The sequence below is a fragment of the Crocuta crocuta genome, unplaced genomic scaffold, assembly GCF_008692635.1.
Source record: "Crocuta crocuta isolate KB4526 unplaced genomic scaffold, BGI_CrCroc_1.0 scaffold619, whole genome shotgun sequence".
NCBI lineage: Eukaryota > Metazoa > Chordata > Mammalia > Carnivora > Hyaenidae > Crocuta > Crocuta crocuta.
Genome location: NW_027533395.1, coordinates 2873702 through 2894716, shown reverse-complemented (window position 1 = coordinate 2894716; position 21015 = coordinate 2873702). Strand labels below are relative to the sequence as shown.

At 54.3% G+C, this 21015-nt stretch overlaps 1 protein-coding gene across 2 annotated transcripts in view; it reads left to right on the top strand.

The window, feature by feature from the left end:
• SH3PXD2A (SH3 and PX domains 2A) overlaps positions 1-21015 on the top strand; it is a 232485-nt gene that overhangs the window by 122307 nt on the left and 89163 nt on the right. For both annotated transcript variants that reach the window (XM_077748467.1, XM_077748468.1), the window contains exon 5: positions 8687-8778. In XM_077748467.1, the coding sequence (XP_077604593.1) occupies positions 8687-8778 (92 nt within the window). The remainder of the gene's footprint in view (positions 1-8686; positions 8779-21015) is intronic.

The window sequence follows — 21015 nt, the reverse complement described above, 5'->3', positions numbered from 1 at the left end:
CCATATCGTCTCCATCAACCCAAGTTCAATTTTGTGACTGTGCCTATTATAATTGGTCACATTGTCTGCCTTAACCTAAAGAGAATTCCTGCTCATGCATGCTCTTACATGAGAAGCGCCTCTTCTTCCGATCAATATTCATTTTTCTCTTTAAAGAGCATTTGCCATTTCCAGTTCAATTGATGGCTGCTGCCTGAGCTTTCGTTTCTCTTTATTCCTCTCCTAAGAAGTTAAATAAATGGGCAAAGCTAATGGAGGAGGGGGCGAAGGCGGGGGAGGCCTCTCCCAGCCGGGGATTTATGGCTCACATCATCCGCAGCCTCCTGGAGTTGGTGGAGCCTTGAGGCATCTGCAGTGGGCTCTGTGGAAATGCCGTGTCCTGGGCCATCCGGAGGAGGAAACTGATAACATCTTATCTCCTGGGATCAGGCTTTGAACAGGACTGCTGAATGAGGATGAGATTCAAGGGGCCTCTGGGGCCTCAGTGGTGCCCAATTGGTGGCCGGGGGAGCCATTTAAGTGAAGTCTGCAAGAGGACGGGCCTCCTAACCTGATTAGCACAGACAAGAACAGCTCAGAGCCAGGCAACAAGGAGCAATGTCATGGGTTCACCAGGCAGCCAGCCGTCTGACAGGCTGTGATTTACTGAAAATGGCTGGGTGGGCGGGGGCACGGAGTGGGGAGGGCAGTGCAGAAGTGACCTTTAATTCTGTGGAACTAGAAAGCTGGGACCTGTGGTATGATTGTCTGAGACCTTGAATAAGGGATAAGCCAGCAACGGTCCATGGCCACTGCCACCCAGCATGGTGCTTCACAGCCCTGCCTCCTGATTGTCCAGTCTGTGGCCACTCAGGATCCAGGTTTCACTCACCATCACTGACCCCCACCGTGAAGTCCATCGTCAGTGCCATGTACCATCTACTGCATGGCCAGCCCTTCCCTCGTTCATGTCCGTCCTTAGACACACTGCTGGGAACCTCTGGGATTTGTATTTCCAGTTTCCATATGCAGCTCTGCTTGGCTGGGCAGCGTCTTCCCTGGATGGCTAGCCAGCACGGGCTCCCAGGCTGGGATTTGCTGGGCTTTCAAATGCACCCAAAACTGTGAAGCTGGCTCTGTGCACAGAGCCAGCTCCTCTGCCAGGACTCAGACGCGGAAAGTCTGACCGCGCAGCAGACCTCCCCAGACTTCGGGCTCCCTGCCCTCGCCGGCCAGCCAGTCCCTCTGCCCAGTGGTGGTTTCACAACGCCAATCTCAGTGTTAACTTTAAACATATATGGGGCAGATTGGATGAGCGTCACGGAAAATTTACCGAGCACCAGCCGGGTGATTGTTTTATGTGGCACTTGAGGGCTGGGTGTCTATCAAGAGGGGTTCCAAAGGCATTTCTTTAACTCCATAAATTAATTTAATGGGCAACATGGTTATGCGGTTAATATTTAATGGTTCTGTGGCCTCAAAACGTCGAAGACTTTCATCTCGCTAACAAGCTAGAGCTATACTTTAGGCGCTCGGACTAACAGTTTTATAAGTGACTCCATTTACCCCATTCCTGTGTGTGAAATACATGTTTGCAGTGTTTGTCTAGGGGATAAAACAAATATCCCAGGGCAGGGGATGGGTGGGGGGCAGTGAGCGGGAGTGTTTGAGAATGATCAACTCACCCTTTGCCGTGGTAATGACGTTTATACAAGTCTCCATTTCCTGGTGGGTGCAACTAGGATTTTTTTTTTTTTGGTGTCCAAAAAGCTGAGATTGCTTCTCTTATTCAGCTGTCCAAGATATACTTGTTTTCAGGATCAATGGCTTTCTTTGTGGGAGGCATGAAGGGTTGGTTGTAGTCAGACTGGGGGAGGGGGACAGGGCAGGATCTCCCCCTGAAGGAGTAAAGATCTCCCCACATGATCCTCCACATCTACCAGATGCGTTCATTTTTATTCCCACTTGCCAGATTTGAAAACTGAGGCTATTTCTGGGAGGCGGTTCTCAGCCCCAGGCATCTCCCTCCTGCCATGCCTGGCCGATCATTGGCTCTCACCTTAATAAAGAGAAAGGTTCATGTCCCAACCAAAACATACTTCTTTCAGAACCACCAAGACTTACTGTTATACTCAGTCCTAGATACAGGGAGACTGTGTTTGTATGGCCCCCATTCTAAGGCTGGCCTGGGTCAGGAATGTTGCTGATGGACACGAAGGCAGAGAGAAGACTGATCTGTTCATGCCTCCCAGTGGGGCTGCTGCTCTGGGGGAACTCAACTGATAGACTATCTCCATCTCTGCTAGTCCAGATAGACCCAGGCAAAGGACTTCCAGCCTGGGATAAAGCTGATTATGTCCTTTTCTCCTTAAAGACCCTCAGAGGAGCCCCATCGCCCACAAGAACCTCTGAGTGCTGGGCTGGGCCCTCTGTGGGCTCATTCAAGGTGCTGCTCAGGCCTCGGCGCCTGCCTCTCCTCCATGCTCTGCAGTCCAGTCCACCAGGAGCGCAGCCGCTCCCAACTAGCCAGAGTCGCTGAGGCTGCCACCCCTGGGCCTTGCTCGTCCTTTTCCTGCAGATGCACTCAGCTCCCATGAGGCCCCTCCTAACTCCTGACTCCCCAGGGAAAGCTGCCTACCCTTGCTGTTCCAGTCCCCAAAGAACTCTGTGCCTGCCTCCATGCAGCACACCTGTCCTCTGTAGGAGGGTGATTGCTGTGTGCCCACCTGCTCTGGACCAGGAGCAACTGGAGGGCCATGTCTGTTATCTCTGGTTTTTGGTAACAAGTGGGAAGCCTGGCTTCACGTGGGTGTCCAGCCAGCATCTGATGACAAGATGCAAGAGTCACACACGAGCAGAGGAAAACTCTGAGGAGGGTGACACGTCCCTGAGGCCCTGATGTACTAGGATCCCTTGTGAAATGGCTTAAATGCTATGAATTAGACACCGTTTCCATTTCAGAAGGATTTGCAGCTGCATCCTTCAGAAAGAGAACTCCTGTGTTGAAATGCCAATTCACAGAAGTTCTATGAGCTCCCAGCTTCCTAGATAGGGATCCAGGAGGCACAGTCCAGGCAGGCTAGAGGCAGCCCAGGGGTGCATGGGGGCAGAGAGTGGGTGGGCGGCCAGATGGGCAGGACTCCAGTCCCCTGTGTCACATCCCCATCCGACCCCAAGTCCCTGGGCTTTTACCCAGAAGATCTCCATTAATTAGAAGTGAAACTGATGCACCTGGGGCACCTGGGTGACTCAGTCAGTTAAGTGTCTGACTCTTGATTTTGGCTCAGGACATGATCTCACAGTGGTGAGATTGAGCCCTGTCTCAGGCTCCACACTGAGTGTGGACCCTGCTTAAGATGCTCTCCCTCCCTCTCTCTGCCCCTCTCCTTGCTTGCACTCTGTCTCTTTAAAATAAAAAAAAAATTTTAAGAAATCAAAATGATGCTACTAAAAAGAGGAAAATGGGAAACCAACTTGACAATAAACTATTTAAAAGAATAATAAAAAGAGGAAAATGTTTGATCCCCTGGAAAGAGCAGGGCATCCACGGTTGTTTTGCCAAGTGTAGAAGTTTGTTTTTTGTCCTTGGACAGACAGTACCCAGAGTGGCGGGCTTCGTGGAAGGGGATCATTTCAAAGCAAGTCTGAGCACAGTCTGCCTGGGCCGCCTCCTGTGCCTCTGCACCCGAAAATCCAGGCTTGTGCCCAGTGTCTGGGTGGGGGTCTCAGAGGCATGCACTGCAGCCAGTCTCCCTTATCTGAAGCCGTGTCTTCTAGAATGATGACACGGTGCCAAATGGTGGCCCAGGTCACTGGCTCCCAGAAAATGGTTGGGCAGGCCAAGAGCTAGAGACCTCAGGGCAGGTTAGGACTGGGGAAGAGATGCACTGGAGGGACTGGCTGGTGGCAAACCTGGATGGCTCTTCAGCACGTCTTCACTAGTCTCCCCCATCCCTAGGCACCCACTGCCCTTGGCTCCTTCCCTTGCCTTGTTTCTCCATATCTGCTCTCAGCCAGTCCAGAGACCCGCTGGACCAAAGGATGGCAAGGTCAGAGAGGGACTGATATCAGCTCAACTGACATTGGACGGGGGCCTGCATACTCTAGGCAGCCCCATAAGGCACCGCTCCCTCCCTGGGTACTGAGGGCTATGAGGTCATGCTCATTGCAGCTCTTCCCACCTAATCTGAACCACGGCTCTATTAGAAAGGCTCAGTCAGTTAAGTGTCCCACTTTGGCTCAAGTCATGATCTCACAGTTCATGAGTTCAAGCCCTGCGTTGGGCTCTGTGCTGACAGCTTGGAGCCTGGGAGCCTGCTTCAGATTCTGTCTCCCTCTCTCTCCCTACCCCTCCCCAACTTGAGTGCACATGCTCTCTCTCTCTCTCAAAAATAAATATTAAAAAACTTTTTTTTAATTTACAAAAAGATTTTAAACAAAGAAGGACTCAGTCAGAATGATAGGTCAGACACTGAATTCACTAGTAATGGTGCTGTTTGCTGTGCCGGAACCATGGACTGTTAGAGCTAGAGGAAACCAGAATGTCTGTAGCCTGGATTCGTCCCAGTTGTGTATGGTGGGCTGTCGGTAGGAATTGTTGGAGGACTCGCTCCACCATCAGAGACCTGTGGGTAGTGCTGGAGGCAGCGCAGACCAGTAGATTGGATGGAGCACAGGCTCCGGACTCAGATGGCCTAACTGGAAATCCTGCTACTTACTGGCTGTGCAGCCTTAAGAAATCACTTAACCTCTCTGTGCTTTAGTTGCTTCTTCTTAAAATTGGAATCATAGTCATACCCATCTCTGAGAGTTAATGTGATGATTACATGAGCCAATCCCCCAGCATGTCATGATTATTAATAAATGCTGATCTGAACAAAGCTCTACAGGTTTCTTCCTTGCACAATTTCTCAGAGCCTTTGCTATACTAATGATCATGGTGATCTGTAAGAGCAGGGTTGGGTCATCTACAAGGCACTATTTCACATGTGCCCACAGAACTCACTTTATCTCATCCAAGTGGTGTTTCGTGAGATAGTTTGAGATTCCATAGGTAGTCTGCTTTATCCTAGAAGAAATGACAACCAGAGAGGTGAGGTGAGTTGTCCAAGGTCATGGGCAAGTATATAAGAGCAGGATTGAAACTAGACTTGAGGTCTCCTGACTCCCATTCCAGTCTTCTTTCTGGTATGCCTCACTCCATTCATCCAGAGAACAACGGCGACAAAGACAATAGGACGACAACTACAGTTTGCGGAGTGTTTACTCCATGCCAGGCATTGTGCTAGGCTCCTCCTAGTTATGATCTCGCCTAGTCTCCTAATAGGTGCCGTGTCGCACCCACTGTACTGAGTTCAGAGCGGGCAAATAACACATTCAGCACGACACAGTCCATGAATGGTAGAGCTAGGGCTCAAACAGATGTCTGGCTGGCCCTGAGGCCCTGACTTAACCACCCCATAGCATAAATCCTGTATGTCCAGTGGCAGAATCTTAGGCCTGCATGGTGCCCTTGAAAACACTCATCGATGGCTCCCACCTGCTCCTCTCAGAGTGGCTGGATTTGGGGGGTTCCTGGCTCTGGCAGTCATTGCCAGCCCAGGCCTCGGGGACTGGACTGCTCGGCAGCCAGCTCTCCTGCCAAATGATTTTGGCAGATCTGGGCTTGGCGGCAGGGATGGGAGCTGCCCTGAGTGGGGAGCCTCTTGTCAGCCTGAAATCAGGATGAGCCCTCAATGCGGCTCCCTTCGGGGCTCTCTGTTAAATAAAGATGCCACGGTGGTTCGACCAAAAGGGCTCTTTGTCTGAGGCCCTCACGGCCCACACGTCCTCTGCCCCCGGAATGCCGGTCTCTGTCGGCATGAAGAGCCCCTGTGTTCGCTGCTGGGGCAGCGCGAGCGCTGGCTGGCCCGGGGCTGTGCTGGGGGCGGGTGGCAGCGTGCTGAGCTGGGAGGGCGCTGGCGCTCTGGGCCCGCTGGAAACCTGCCCTGGCTCCCTTCCCTCTTCCTTTCAGGGAGGTCACCCTGGCAGCAAGCGTGCACACGGCCCGGGTCCCTGGTAATGGTTTCCCTGCTGCCCTGCCCAGCCCAGCCCCCAAGTTCTCCTGCCAGGAGCCCTTGCTGTGCACAGGCCTGATATCCCCCGTCTCTGTCTGTCTCTGCTTCTCTGCCTCTCTGTATATCTGTCTCTCCATCTGTCTGTTATCAGTCTCTTTGTCTCTCTCCTTCCATCTCTCTGTCTCTGTCTTTTTCTTTCTCACATTCCTCAGTTTTTCTTCTCCCTTTCCCTCCACCCTTCCTGGGGCAGAAAACAGTACATGCCACGTATTTTAAATGAAAACCTGAACAGTCTGGTGCAACTTGTACCGATTCTACCTCCTGAGCACAAGGCTTCATTCTGCACTCTAGCAGAATAGCCTCAGCGTCCCCATCGTAGACAAGGGCAATGATGTCTACCTCCAGAACCAAACAGAGTGACGCCTTATCAGACATGCCCTTGCAAGGGCAGAGGCTGTGTCTGGCTCATCCCTGTGACACCGGACACGTCCCCATGTGAGGCACACACTGAAAAGCCCTCACTGTTTGTTGGATAATTGGAGTCAAGGGACTTAGGACCGTGCCTGAAACATGGTAGTTGCCCACTATGTGTTCATTTCCTTTCTTTTCTATTTCCTGGCTGCTTGTGGATGTGTGATATGTTAGAGACCCTTGGAAAGCCATGGCCTCTAGAGAGAACAACTGTGAGTTACAGAGTGTTATAGTCAGGTCTTGTCTCATCTTGCCCAGGTGCAGATATGACATCCAAAAGGGCCATCAGGGTAGGATGCCTACTGCTCGATGCCACACTTGAATGCTTATCTGACAAGCTCAGAGAAGAATTGAACAATTGCTTCCCTGTTCCATAACACTACACTTCTCTTGATGCATCCAAAGAGCACAAGTGTGCTCCCACTGCCCCCCCACCCCCCATTATCTTGTCCCACTCCCACTGGCTCTTGGGCTTCTGCACAACAAAACTCTTCTTCGTTCATTCATTTGGGCAAATACTTGTTGCCTGCCTGCTCTGTGCTAGGCACTCTTCTAGGATCTGGTGACATGCAATCAACAGGACAGACCCCTGACTTAGTGGAGCTGACCTTCTAGCAAGTTCTTTCCTACCTTTGACGGGGCCTGTGGGCTTGTCACATGGCCTCCATGAGCCCCCACCTCCTCTTAAGTAACATAAGGATGAACCCTTCCGTCAAGAGGACCATCTTGAGGTTCCCAATGATTCCATACAGAGGCCCCAGCATGCTCGGTAAAGGGAGTGTCAGATTAGGTCATTGCACCTGAAGCAGCTTGGTGAAGGGGGCTAAGGGAGGCACGTGCATGTGACAGGCTCATGTTCAGCTGACTGCTGACCTGGAGTCCTTTGCAATACCACCATCCCAGGTTTTCCTCTCCCCTCTCCTGGTGCTATCCCAGAGTTCCCTTGGCCCTGTCCCTCAGCCCTGCCTTGGGAGCAACCTCTCCTATCTGCTCGTACTAAAGAATCATTCCAGTGTCTTCTTTGCATACTGACTCGAGCAGCCAGGAGCAGGGCTTCCCCTGGTCTCATGCTCCCCCAGGCCTCCATGTTGGACTGGGCAGGTCGGGGGACCCGGGGGACCCAGGCTGCAAGGTAGGCAGTGTGTGCTCTTGTCAGCAGGAACTCTGACCGCCTCTGACTGTGACTCCTCACTTTCCAGCAGCACACTCTCAGCCCTGTCGGGTGACAGGCTCACAGACGGCACGTGCCCCTCCCTGGACACTTACCCCCCATACGGTGGCCACCTTCTCTCTGCCTGTCCAAATACTGTGCACCCCTCTATGCCAGCTCATGCCACTCTGCCAGGGATCCTAAACAAAGCCCTGCTAGACCACGCTGGTGCTCCCGCTCCCTCATTTAGTGCACTCAGGCCGCCCTGAGCTCACTGAGCTCCTGGAATCACCGGGCTTGGTCTCATTATCCTCACTTGATCAGTTAATTCTTACCCATCCTTCGGAACTCAGCTTCACAGTCTTTCCTGAAACCTCCTCTCTGCTAATCTTCCTGGGTCCTTTCAGATTCTGTCATAGCACCCCTGTTATCCTTGGTAGAATTATCTGCTTGTCGTTAGATAATTCATTGTGCAGTCAGTATTTAGGGACTGTGACTATCTGCTGTGTCTGGAATGTGGCTGGTGGGAGATGAGGCTGGTAGAATAAGACTTTGGGGTGTCAGGCTAAGGCTCTTGGGCTGACTCTGTGGGCAGGAGGGAATCCGTTCAGGGTTCATGCCTAATGATCAGCTCCTGGGGGCCCGGAGACCTAGGGCTCAGTGGTCATTGTGATTTGCTTGGTTGGCCGGTTGTATAGTTGGTGAATGGGCTAGTTGAATGGTCAGTTGGTCGAATTGCTGACTGGGTGGTTGATAGATTAACTGGGGTTGGCTGATGAGGTCTTTGTATTAGTTGACTAGTTGGTTAGTAGGTTAATTGGCTGGTTGGCTAGTTGATGGGATGGATGGAGAGTTGTTTCATGTTAGCTGATTAGTTAATTCACTGATGAGTCATCTGGTTGGGTGGCTGGCTGCATAGCGGTGTTTTCCACGGCACAGGCCCGGGGCCTCTGCTGCCACTGTCAGCCCAAGTTGGCCCTGCTTTGGGTTTTCATAAGGCCTAATGCCCTTTCTTCCTGTCTTTCCACAGGCACTTGTCCGGCTACCTCCCCACATTTCACAGTGTGATGAAGTCTTCCGGTTCTTTGAGGCCCGACCAGAGGATGTCAACCCCCCAAAAGAGTAAGTGGTAACTCAGTCATCTCGTGTGTGCCTTGAGGTGTGGGCTAAAGCTGAGGGCAGGCTGGAGAGGCTCAGGATGTGGGCCCACAGGAAAGGGGGAGCTGTCAAGGCCTACCAGGCTGGGGAGGGATGGGCCAAAGGTATGTGGACCATTGTTCCCCAGACTGCTGTTGCCCAGGCTTGTTCCTCATCATTTCCCTTTACCCCAGAGCTGGCAAGTAGGGGTGTCTCTGCATTTGGGGAGCAGGTTTTCCTGCAAATTCTAGCCCACAGGTTACTGTAAGGAGCGTATGAGATAAAAGAATATATAATGGACCCTCTGTCCAGATGCCCAAGGTTAGCAGTCACTGCTCTTAATTGTTGATGCTACCAAGCCCCCGAATGAAATGTAGGCCTTTGGGGGGGTTAGGGAGGGGGGTGTGTGTGCTGTCCAGGCTGAACACTCACCCACCGAATAACTCTGGGACTAGTTTGTGATAATAGTAGCCACATTTACAGAGGAGGAAACTGAGGCCCAGTGAGGTTAGGTGATTTTCCCAAAGTCACACAGCTGGTTGGGAATGTGACAGGCAGGGGGCTTGAACCCAAGTCTTGGATTCTTAGTGGCTCAGTGCTGGCTGGTATTTCCCTATTTGGAGAGATATTGGGAACCAAGCAGATCTCTCTCTCTTCTCTCTGCATTCAGGTTGCTCTGGGTCTTGTGGTCAAGATGACCCACCTAGTCATGCTGACTTCTCACACACATGCCCAGACTCCATTGCGAGGGCCACCCTCTCTGCTCAGAACAGATCCTCACCAGAGTAGATTCTCAGTAGAGAGAAAAATCTGGTTTCCACCCAGGAGCAGATGAGCAGAAAGGCAGGGAAAATGTTGGCCAGGGCAGAGGGTGGGGAGAGGACCGAAGGGGGTGCTGACAGATCACTCCATTCAATAGCTCTTTCTCCCTAAAATCTTAAAGTACCAGGATGAGTGGCAGAGAGGCATATTGGGTGGGTACTACAGAGGGCAGGGAAAGAAAGATATGGAGGAAGGATCTGGGACAGGTGGGAAGAGGAAGGAAGCCATCTGATGATGGGGAGGGGAAGCCTGAAGACAAGGGCGTGCATCACACGGCTCCAGGGGCACCATTTACTGCATTTTCTGTGAATGGCGCTCATGGAGATTGTAAAGTGCACAGCCTGCACACCCATACATGGCAGTCTTGCCTAAAGGGGCCCTTCTCTTTTCAGTCATACTGTAAGACCAAGAGCCTAAAATGGCCTGGGCCCTTTTGGGGGAGAAAAAACCACCCAGCCCAGACGCTTGCATGGCCCAACGAAAGCCACCTCCCTGATGACTGCCCGTGGGCTTAAGAAACAAGCAAATGCTCCAATCGATCAGAAACCCCTCAGTGACTTACTTGTTCACAGAGTAGACTGGTTGAAAGCCACAGAGAATATGATGTACAGTCTTGAGTTCCCACCCCAGCGCTGCTGCTTCCTAGCCACACAACTGCAAGGCAGATCCCTCACATGGCTTCCCTGAGCCTCGTTTTTCTCATCAGTAAAAACGGAATAGCAATGAGCCCCTGTTCTTGCTCTTTCCAGGGATTATCTCTGAAATTCAAGTGACATGAGGGCTGGTTGAGAGCGTTGTAAACGACAAAATGAGATAGAAATGTGTGTTCTTGCCAGAGGGAGAAGGTTCACTCTCACCGCACGTGCTATATGTCAGGCTCATAAGAGAGGTTTGCACCCAGAATCATATATTCTCATCCCTGCATTGCAGATAAGGAAACAGAGGCTCACAGCAAGAGCCTGAACTTGAACCCAGATTTTTCTGCTTCAGACAGAGGCCCATACTCTTTCCACTCCTCCCACCTGCCTCCTCGGTTTGGAAGGAGTCAGGGGGACCGCAATCCTGATGTCTCTCAGTGTTCCTCTCTGCCCTCCCCTCTCTGTGCTCCTGCCCAGCCCCCCTCACTGTCACAGGACAGAGCAAGTCTCCTGAGATGCCAGCAGTGTCCCTGGTCAATCTGGCCCTGATGCTCCCCTGCTGTGATGGTCTCAGTGTCTCTCCTTCCTTTTCTGTTCTCTGTCCTTCCATGGGGAGAGAAGAGATGCCCCCTCCCCCAGGTTGTTGTCACTGGAGTCCCATGTGATTGTGTGCCCACAGGAGGGGGAGCGATCATTGCTGTGGGTAAAGTAGCAGGCACATCGCCGCAAAATCGCTGAGCCCACCTTTGGTTCGTGCTTCTATGCGCATTCGCTGCCAGTCAGCTAAACAAAATGGTCCTGTTTCACCTCTCCGTCTAGGCACTCATGGCAACAGTGCCCATCTCCAGGAAGCCATCAAGGAATGATAGAAACTGGGCTGTGGGAGACAGTTGTGCATTGGTTGGTCAGCGGGCATGGCTTTGCAGAGCCGGGCTCTGGGGTCAGAGCCTGCTACTCAGGGTTCTGTGATCTCTGGCCATTTGCTCCACCTCTCTGTATTTCTGTTTTCGCCTCCCCCACAACATGACATAGAACTCATGGAATGGTGAAGAGGGCTTAGAGAGATACCAAGTGTAGAAAGATCACCTGGTCAGTGCTATTGGCTCATAGGAAGGAAGTACTCAGCAATTTTATCCATGGACAGTTGTAGAACAGAACAGAATGTGGTTCAGTGCACATTCCACCCTACAGATCACAGCCTGGCTTTTGCAGGGAGGGGTCATAAAGCATTTATTTGCCTGCAAGTCACTGTGGCAATAGGGTTATCTGCCCCTTTCTCCGTGTGGTACCAGTCACCTGGGCGGGTTCACAGCTGGTCTGGCAAGAGATGGCCAGAAGCCCTCCAGCATGAGACAGACCTGAGGCTCAGGAGTAGGGTCAGCTATGGACAGACCGTTCTGAAGGGCTTCTCCCCCGCTGGCCTCGTGCGGCCTCCAGGACCTGCCAAGAGACCCCTGTTCCAGTCCATGCTGTGCTTGCCATGAGGGCCCAGACCCGTAGGTGACCCTGGCCTGACAGGCTGACGATTTATCAGCCGAGGGCCTGCGCTCCCCTCTCTCAGAGCTGCCTGCACCTTCCCAGGCGGCAGTACACCTCCCCCTCCATCCTGAAACATAAACACAGGATCAAGTAACAGTGTATTCTGACTCAGGGGCGACTGTAGAGTGGCTTATCAAATTATCAAAGCCATGGATTTAATTGGAATTTTGCAGATAACCCCCTGTCTCTTTCAAGTGTGCTGCTGCAGGGGCCCTCGAGCGCTTACAGGGCCTGGAGTGGGGCGACTGTGTCCCTTTTGCATCTCGCTGGGAAGGCAAGCCTTTGACAACCCAGCCTTGATTGGGGGTGGGGGGGGGGTTGGTGGAGCAGGCTTGAGCCCCTGGGCTCTGATCCGCCCGCTCACTGGCTTCTGTGGGCGAGAGCAGGGTCCTCCCCCCAACTGCTAGACCACCAGCCCCACACAGAAAGGATGTTCCTTCTAGACACTTTAGGTGAGCCCGACACAGAGTGGCCAAGGTGGTGTCACGTCTTCATGCGGCCACCCCAGGGGGCATCTCCTGTCCTTCCTGCTCCCATGAACACTGACATGTGCTGCTGCCGTGTCAGCCCCAAAGCCCTGGAGTCTTGTCTTTCCTTTACACCCCTCCACCCACGCAGCACATCGGCGGGGGGCGGGCAGGAACACTTCCTTCGGAATGCTTCCAGACTCTGACCTCATCTCCTTGTCTTCCCTGCTGCCTGTCACCCGGAACCACACTGTTGCCATTCCTCACCCAGGTTCTGCCTCCCGCCCAGCCTGCCTGCCTCTGTCCTTGCTCTCTATGGTCCATATTCAACTCCACAGAAGGAGTGATGTGTCAGATCGTGCCACCCCTCTGCTCTCTTCCCTCACTGCAGTGACTGTCGCTCCCTCTCACGGGATGTCGGTTCTGAGAGACTAGGAGCTTGTACCTGTTCTCTTCATGCTGCATCCCCAGCGCCCAGAGCAGGTGCTCCAAAAACACCTGCCAAAGGCAAGACCCACCATCCAGCCTCCATTTTACAGTCACACACGGGAGATAGACTGCGCTGTGGTTTTACAGAGGAGATCAGGGCCCAGAGAGGTGAAGCAGCTTATCTAGCGTCACCCAGCTGGCAGGCGGCAGGGCCATGATCCAAACCCCAGGCAGGCTGGCTCCAGGCTGACACGTTTAACCATGGCCCTAACCCATCAAATCAGCGCATGCCTCCTAGGGTTTACTGCCTCAGCAGCGCCCCCTCCTGGTCCCCGCCCAGCCAGGGCAGGTGGAGACTGACCTTGGCCCCTTGGACAGTAGCTTTCTTTCCAAGGATGATGTGTTCTTGGAAAGCCAGCGGTTGAATAGGAACACACACACACGTGTGTGTGTCTCGATGGTGGGGCAGAAAGGAAAAAGAAGATATTAGTTAGCCTTATTGGTCACTTCCTCTGTACTCTGCATATTATCTCTTTTCAATCTCAGGCCACCCCTGAAGTCAGTACTATTAGCCCTCTTTAGCAGAGGGGGAGACAGAGGCCCTAGCTGTACATGGCATGCCCCAGGCCACACAGCTGAGAAGGGAGGCAGGCCTCGAACAGGGGTGCCTGCTTGGGAAAGGGAGGCACCTTTCTGTCAGCTCCTCCCCACCCCCACCATTGGAGGGAGCTAAGCATATCTCCCCCCAGCCCATTGCCCCAGGGTAATGAGGGGTCATTGGGCAGGAGCGGGCAAGAGAAGCTAGTGATGATGTTTTATGGCCTCTTCTCTGGATTCTGGGGCAGCGGTGTGGCCGGCTTGGGGTAGGGATGGCCTTAGTCACCAAATACTAAAGGAGGCAGAGAAAGACACACCCCTGGAGCTCGAGGGCATTCAATACAGGACGAATTCCAATTCTGGGTGGTCCTGAGCCTTAACTCTGACTACCAGTTGAGCCTGGCCTCCCGGAAGCTATGGCAGTGCCCGAGATGACCCCCGGCTGTGCAGGTGGCCGACCGGCAGGCCTGGAGCCACACATACTCTTCAGGGCTCTGTTGTGTGAGGACTGACACCCCGCTGGGCTGGGGGCCAGGTGTCACTTGGTCTGGCCTCCACAGGCACAGGATGCCCCCAAGCAGTGGGTCCCTGTGCTCTGATTTCCATGTGGTGTTAGCGAGGGCAAAGGGGAGCTAAGGCACGCCCAGGCTGGCTTGGGACTCACGGCCCAGCCAACCACATGACCCAACAAAGGTCTCTTTTTGCGAGTTTAAATTTTCATCCAGTTGAAACAGCAAACCCAAAGGTTCTCAAAGGGACCTCTGCGAGGCCCGTGTGCAGACCCCTGGGTTGACGTGCAGGCCTATTGTGAGGGAGGGAGAGGGCCGGCAGCAGATGGGCGAGGCCCCTGCAGAGGCCTGTGGCCTGCCTTTCATCTCTCCAGCCGCCTGGCCCACCAGCCCTGCCCTCAGTCTTAGGCTCCCGTCGCCAGAGTGCAGCCAGGAGTCACCAGCCTCTGAACCCATGCCCCAGCCACCTGACACATCTCCTGCCCCACCCCCACCCACCACAGGACTGAGTCCTACTCAGCCTTCACACTTTCCAGAAAGCCCTCCCTGTAGCCCGCACGTGGCTGCCATGGGAGGGGCACTAACCATACCACATGTGTCTGTTCATGGGTCTCTCCCACCACGGGGGCCTCCCATCTCCGTGGCCTGGCACCTGGTAAATGCTGACTGAGCCCAAACAAAGTTGAGGCCATTGAAACAAGATTGTAAACCAAACTGCCCACTGTCACGGAGGCAGAGTGAAGCGTGCTCTTGACCCCTCTGCAATGACTGGGCAGCTCTGCCTCTTGCTTCTCTGTGCCTCAGTTTCCTTGTCTGTTGAATGGGAATCATGATGGTGCCTAGCCCCAAGGGTTGCTGGGAGGACGACGCCTTTGCACCCAAAGTGCCTGGACCGGCTGGCACACAGTCAGCCGGAGCTTGCTGGCACCATCACTGCGTCGGCAGGGCACAGTAGCGGGGAGCTGGGCTGTCACTCATGGCCACAGGACAGTGACGCACCCTCCTTATGCTGCCCAGCTGTGGTTGGCCCTCTGCTCTCCACCCGAGCCCACAGGCAGCGTGAGCATACCTCATGCCACAGGGTGGCCCCCCGTGTTGCAGCAAAGGAAACAGAGGCCAGACTGTGCTGCTGGGCCTCCCACTGGTCCGTCTGCTGCCAGCCTGCAGCATGTGGCCAGCAGGGTCCCCTCCTACCCAGCAGCACCCGGGACATGGGGCGGACCCACAAGCCGGCTGAGGGTCTCTTGCTCCCCACTGCCCCCTCTCAGCTCTAGGCCCAGGCCTGTCCCCTTAGCTCATTTCTTCCCATGAAACCAGCCAGGATCCTGGTCGAATTCTTGAACTTGCATGGGAGGAGCAGTGCCTTGCTAAACAGGTTTTTGTTCTTCAGCCCCAGGGCCACAGAGCCACCCACTGTTGTGGCCTGGAACAATGGCCCAATGTTCAGAAGGACCTGGGGTAATAAGCGGGTGGGCCCATGGCCAGATCAGGTCAGAACTGTCCCTGCCCCAGCCCGCCCAGAGCTTCAACCTCCATCTGGCCTGGGAGTCCACCCCGTCTCCCTGTCACCTGCCATAGGACAGCTGGGCAGACCAGGGAGAAAGGGAGGCTATCCCACAAACAGGCTTGACCCAGGCCCAGTACAGGGTTTGGGTTTGGAGTGGGGGCTGACACAGAGGGCACTAATCAAAGATTCCAGGAACGGAGGACAGGGCAGAGGCTTTGGGGCTGGGGTGGGCGCGCAGACCCACAAAAAGGCACTCCTCTGTAGTCTCCTTGCCTCCTTTCCCATTTCTATTTTGGAAGGGATGGAGGCCATGGAGGCTGCCCTACCCTGGGGAAAACAGAGTCCAAGAGGACGGAAGGGACTTAGCCAGCCCTGCCTCGGGGACCCAGGAAGAAGACAGAGACAGAGTGTGGGGGTGGTGCAGGCAGGATGCCCCTGAGAATTTGGAGAGGCTCCCTCATCCGCCCGCCTCCCCGCCCACCCTCGGTCCTGGTCGGATTCCAGGTCAGGCCTGCTCAGGAGGTAGACTCACTGCTTTGCTTGTGTCTGACTCCTGATGTCTTGAGTAGAACCCAGGTTCCCCTGCTGATTGATGACAGAGTGACCTCGGGTTGATGGCAGAGCCTTCTCTTAAGTCACAGCTACCCGGCCGGGAGCTGAGAATGGAACGAGACATGTGTGGAGCACACAGTAGGTACTTAGCCTCTTCTCTTCCTCTTCCCTGGGAGGCACAGGGAAGAGCAGTGGAGATAGAATCCCTGCCGTGCTTTCCCTCCTCAGCATGTACCCACTGAGCACCTACTATGTGCCAGGAGCTCATGGGCTGATGGACTTGGACTTAAGGCTCAAGGCTGACACAAGATCAAAATTTTGAACAGTTAAACTGAATTCCAGAGACAGACTGTCAGAACATCTAGGTCTGCTTTGGACTTGAATGAGTCACTTCACATCTTTAAACCTGTCAAAGTGGCCAGCATCACCCGTGTGGCGGGATAGTGGGGGTGGGGGGCGGTCTAGGGCAGTAATGCGTGCAAGTACCCTGAGAGTGCCTGACCCAACACAGCGCCTTCACAGGGACTTCCTGTCCTTCCCTTTCTTCCACAAGCTCAGGCCTGGGTGCAGAGTGGCCACTCAGAAAAGGCTGGAGGAATGGAAATGGTCGCCAGCATCGGCGCCGATTGTGGGGGGCAGCCGACCCGACAGCTCGCTGGCTGTGGGAACTCCAAGGCGTCCGTGTTGCTGGCCTTTCCCAGGGGACTGGCGGCCTGGGGATCGGGGTGGAAAGCCCACCCACCTGCCCTCTGCTTTGCTGAGTCCCTGTTAGACCTTTGCCAGCAGGCGCTGCCAGCACCCCTCTGGCCAGGGACGTGGCCCACGCTGCCCCGCCCCCCCCAGCCCCTCTGCCACTGGCAGCTGCACAAATAGGTTCTTTATACTGACCTGCAAGAGGGCCAGCTGGACATAGGGACTGTGGGTCCATTGGGAACTGGGGGCGGGAACGCAGAGAACTTTTTGCAAGTAGACTTTGTCCACCCCCTGCTGTGGCCCCCTTTAACCTAGGCAGGTGGCAGGAAGGTGTCCACAGGATGCTGGTCCCAACCCACTTGAAAGGGCATCAGCTCTGGGGAACAAGGATTGCTGAGGGCCCCACTGTCGTGCTGGGTGGGAAAAGGAGGGAGGCCGACCTCAATCCCTGGCTCAGAGCAAAGGCCTGTGTGGGCCATGTCTAGGGAGAGAAGGCTGTTTTCACGTCTAGCACAGGGTCTCAGCTCTCAAGCTCAAGCAGGAGCGGAAAGGAGGTGATGGGATAGGGAAGGTAAGGGGTCCAGGGGTGTGTGTGTTTCTCTGAAACCTCAGCCCTAGGAGGACGGTCCCAATATGCAGGTGCCCAAGGCCCTCAAGGGCCCCTTCCCTTGCTCCCAAGGCCATAGGATGACCCCCCAATGGAGTCCTGGGGTCCTGCTTTAGTCACGTTCAAGGTGTCTTGGTGCTCCCTCCCTTGTAATTATCACCCCTCCATTGTAACCAGGCCGCTGGTTAGCTGCTTCCACAGGGAGTCCATGGCAGAGCCGACCCTCAAACCCAGGTCCTCGGCCTCCCAGACTAGGGCTTCCTCTGTTGACAACAAGGCAGGAGGCATTCACCATTCGAGCAATTTTGGTCATCTTCATGGTGTGAGGCACAGGGCCATGGAAGTGGACACAGCTCAGCCCTCCCTGTGGAGAGGCTGTGGTCTGAGTGGGGAGACCGCATGGGCAGGGCCTGGCTCCCTGCTGTGGGAAGCCATAGGGCATGATACAGAGGAGACCAGGCTCTGGCTAGTACCCTGGCTCCTCCCCCACCTGCTCTGTGGCCTAGGAATTATTTAAACACCAAGACCTCAGTTTCTTCACCTGTAAAATGGGACTTATAACAGCTGCCAATCCACCAGAGATGGTAGAAATGAGACAAGTGATTGTATGGGTGCTGGGCCACCCTTACCCGTGGGCTAGCCCCATGAGGTGGTTAGGGAAGCCTCCCTGGAGAGGTGGCATTCAAGCAGAGAGTGAGGCAGAAGCCAGCCACTGAAGGCAAGTGAGAGACAAGGGCAGTCAGGTCCAAGAGATTCCCTAAGATGGGGAGGCGGGGAGGGGGGAGGCAGTTACAAGGAATTGAAAGGCATTCTGTCTTCCTGGAGACTGACAGCTTCGACTAGGGCTGGGCCAGAGAAGTTGGGCCTGGAGCATCCAGTGTCCAGTGAGTGACCTTGAACAATCACTAACCCATTCTATACTTCAGCATCAGGTGAGGGGGAAGATTTGAGGTCCCTTCTGGCTCTGACAGTCTGTGATCTTATCAGGACCAGCTGGCTATTGCGATAGTCCAAGCTTGTAGCCACTGGGATCTGGAGTGGTAGCTAGTGGCTCTGGTAATGAAAGACACAGACGTAGTCAGATGTGGAAGAGACAAGCATTCTGCAGATTATGTGACCCTTCCCTTTCACAAGCCCTGTAGATTGGGGTTCAGGCACCACTTAACTTTGGGTGGCTTAGTTCATGGGATCTGTGTCTATCTGGCTCCACCGTGTGGCAATATTGGGCATTACAGTTGCCAGTGTCATGGCAGATGTCTGTAGACTTGGCGGATTCTGCCAAAAACTGCCAGACCCTCGAGCCTGATCTGTCTTGTTTAACCATCAGTATAGTCCTGTGAGATTCATGCCTTCTTTTTGCAGATGAGGAAGTTTAGGCTCATACCGGTTAAGTCACCTCTCAGCTAGTAATTGTCAGAGGCTGGATTCAAACCCTCCCAAATTCAGATCTGCATCACAGACTTTCTGGTAGTTCCAACTGCTTTGGCCCTTGCACAAATTGCCCAATAGCCCACAGGCAAGGCCTGCTTCACCTTCTCAGCACAGCAATCAGGTGGACTGGCCCTTGAGTGGGGGCCGAGGGTGGAGGGGTGAGGGTGCCCACCTTGCACTTGATTCCCCTCCCCAGGAAGTATATACACAGCTTGGCCCTGAGGGTCAGCGACACCATGACTTAGTGCTTACTTTCCCCAGGGCATCTCGGAAGGCCAGTGGGCACAGGCAACAGACCTAGGGGCTAGGCCACCAGATGCCCACCTTTCTACCGGGGCAAGTACCAGGCAGCCCAGGAGTTTGGCCAGAAAGCAATTTACATGTTTTAGCTCACTTGATTTTTGCACCTCTCCACGAGGCGGGCACCATTCTTTCCCCCAATTGATAGTCAAACCCACTAAGGAAAAGAGAGGTCATGCAACTCACAAAGCTGGTAAGTGGCAGAGATGGCCAGGGTCTGGGCAGTGGAGGGAGGGAGCCTGGTTCTTATCCTCAGTAAAGCTCACCAAGTGTCTCGCACACTGCATGGCATGTGCTCATAATAAATGGGACCTATTATTGCCATTGCCTTTGTTGAGGGGCTGATAGGTGCTGAAGGAGACGCCAGAGGCCTGGCCAGCCAGTGCCCACACAACACTGACTACTCAGCGTGCAGCTGCATTTTCTGGAGCCATCAGAGCAGGCTCTACCGCCCTGGCTGCATCTCACTCACCCCCCCAACCCCGTCCCAGCCCTCAGAGCTCAACATTGCCCAGACATCCTCCAGCCCCAGCCCCGTCCTCACATTGCACTGAGGTTCTCCTGAGGGGCAGGGTGTTGCAGATTTCCCTAAGGTCACCCAGAGAAACTGGACGCGCACGACAGTTTTCGCCCTGTCCCTTCTGGCCTTCAGAAACTTTCCCAGCTGATTTCCAGAGCATCCTGAATGCTGGCGCATAGAAGGGCACCTGGAGGCCTGAGCTGAACCTTTACTGGAGACTCAGATCAAAGGCGGCCTGATGGACAGGGAGGAGGGGCTGGGCTGTAGTCAGGCCTGATCTAATTACGCAGGAGCAGGCTCCTGATTAGAGAAGGCCATGCCTGCCAAGCCAGAGGATTCAAGGCTAATAGCAGAGAGTGCTATGGCCCCCATCCCATGCAAGAGAGGGCCCCTGTGAACCTGCTTGCTGGTCAGAGCCTCACAGAGCCCTGCAGGGCCACAGGCAGCCACCTTGAGAGCTGGAGGACAGAGGACGTGGGCTATCCCCACGTTGGCATGTCTGGGTGAAGGCCCCACTATGTGTTGGTCACATGCTAGGTCTGGCAGGCTGTGAGGATCTTGGGAGGCAAATGTGGGGGGCACCTCATGCCAGAGATAGGAAGAGACAGGCATCTCAGTTTAGGATCCTGCAGAAGCAGACCTGGGGATGATTTGAGACCAGGCAGTTTACTGGGGAGGTGATACCAGGAGACACCAGTGAAGGCATGAAGTAAGGCAGGGGAGAGAAGGCAGCCAAAAGTAGTTCATGATCAACCAGATGCCCGTGGGCCCCTGGGGCTTCACCACAGGACCTCTGGGAGCTGACCAAGAGCTGGTGGTCCCACCCAAGGGCAGGGATGCTGGGCTTTTATGCACCCACTGCACTTTCTTCCCTCAGCTCTCCTACTTCCCCATCACCCCCTGCAGTCCACCTCCGAAGAGCAGCCAGGGGGGCTTTCCCGAGAGCCTGTGTAAGCTAGCACTGGTGCAGCTTTCCACTGTTCTTAGGATGGCTTCCGAGAAGGTTCCTGGCAGCCTGGGCCTGGGCAGGCCTGCTTCCCTCCCCATCCCCATCCTTAAGGCCTCCACCCCCCATTCCATCTGCTCCTCAGAGTCTCCTAGAATCCTCACCTCCTCAGACAGACCTCCCTTTCTATCTCAGCAACCTTTCCATTTTCTTCACAGCTCTTGTTTTAAGTTTATGTTTTTCGGGGTGGCAGAGGGGCAGAGAGAAAGGGAGAAAGAGAATCCCAAGCAGGCCGCGCGCTGTTAGTGCAGAGCCCAACGCGCGGCTCAAACTCACAAACCATGAGATCATGATGTGAGCCAAAACCAAGAGTTCGATGCTTAGCCAACTGAGCCACCCAGACGCCCCCTTCTTCAGAGCCTTTAACCCAGTTTCCCAGTTTGTTTTATTCAGTCATCTACCACCCTCCTTCCGGAGCAGGGGATGAGTCTGTTCTTTTTTTAAAAGGTGTTTTTTTTTTTTTAATTTTTTATTTATTTCTAGGAGAGAGAGAGAGACAGCGTGAGCAGGGGAGGGTCAGAGAGAGAGAGGGAGTCACAGACTGAAACAGGCTCCAGGCTCTGAGCTGGCAGTCAGCACAGAGCCCGACGCGGGGCCCGAACCCA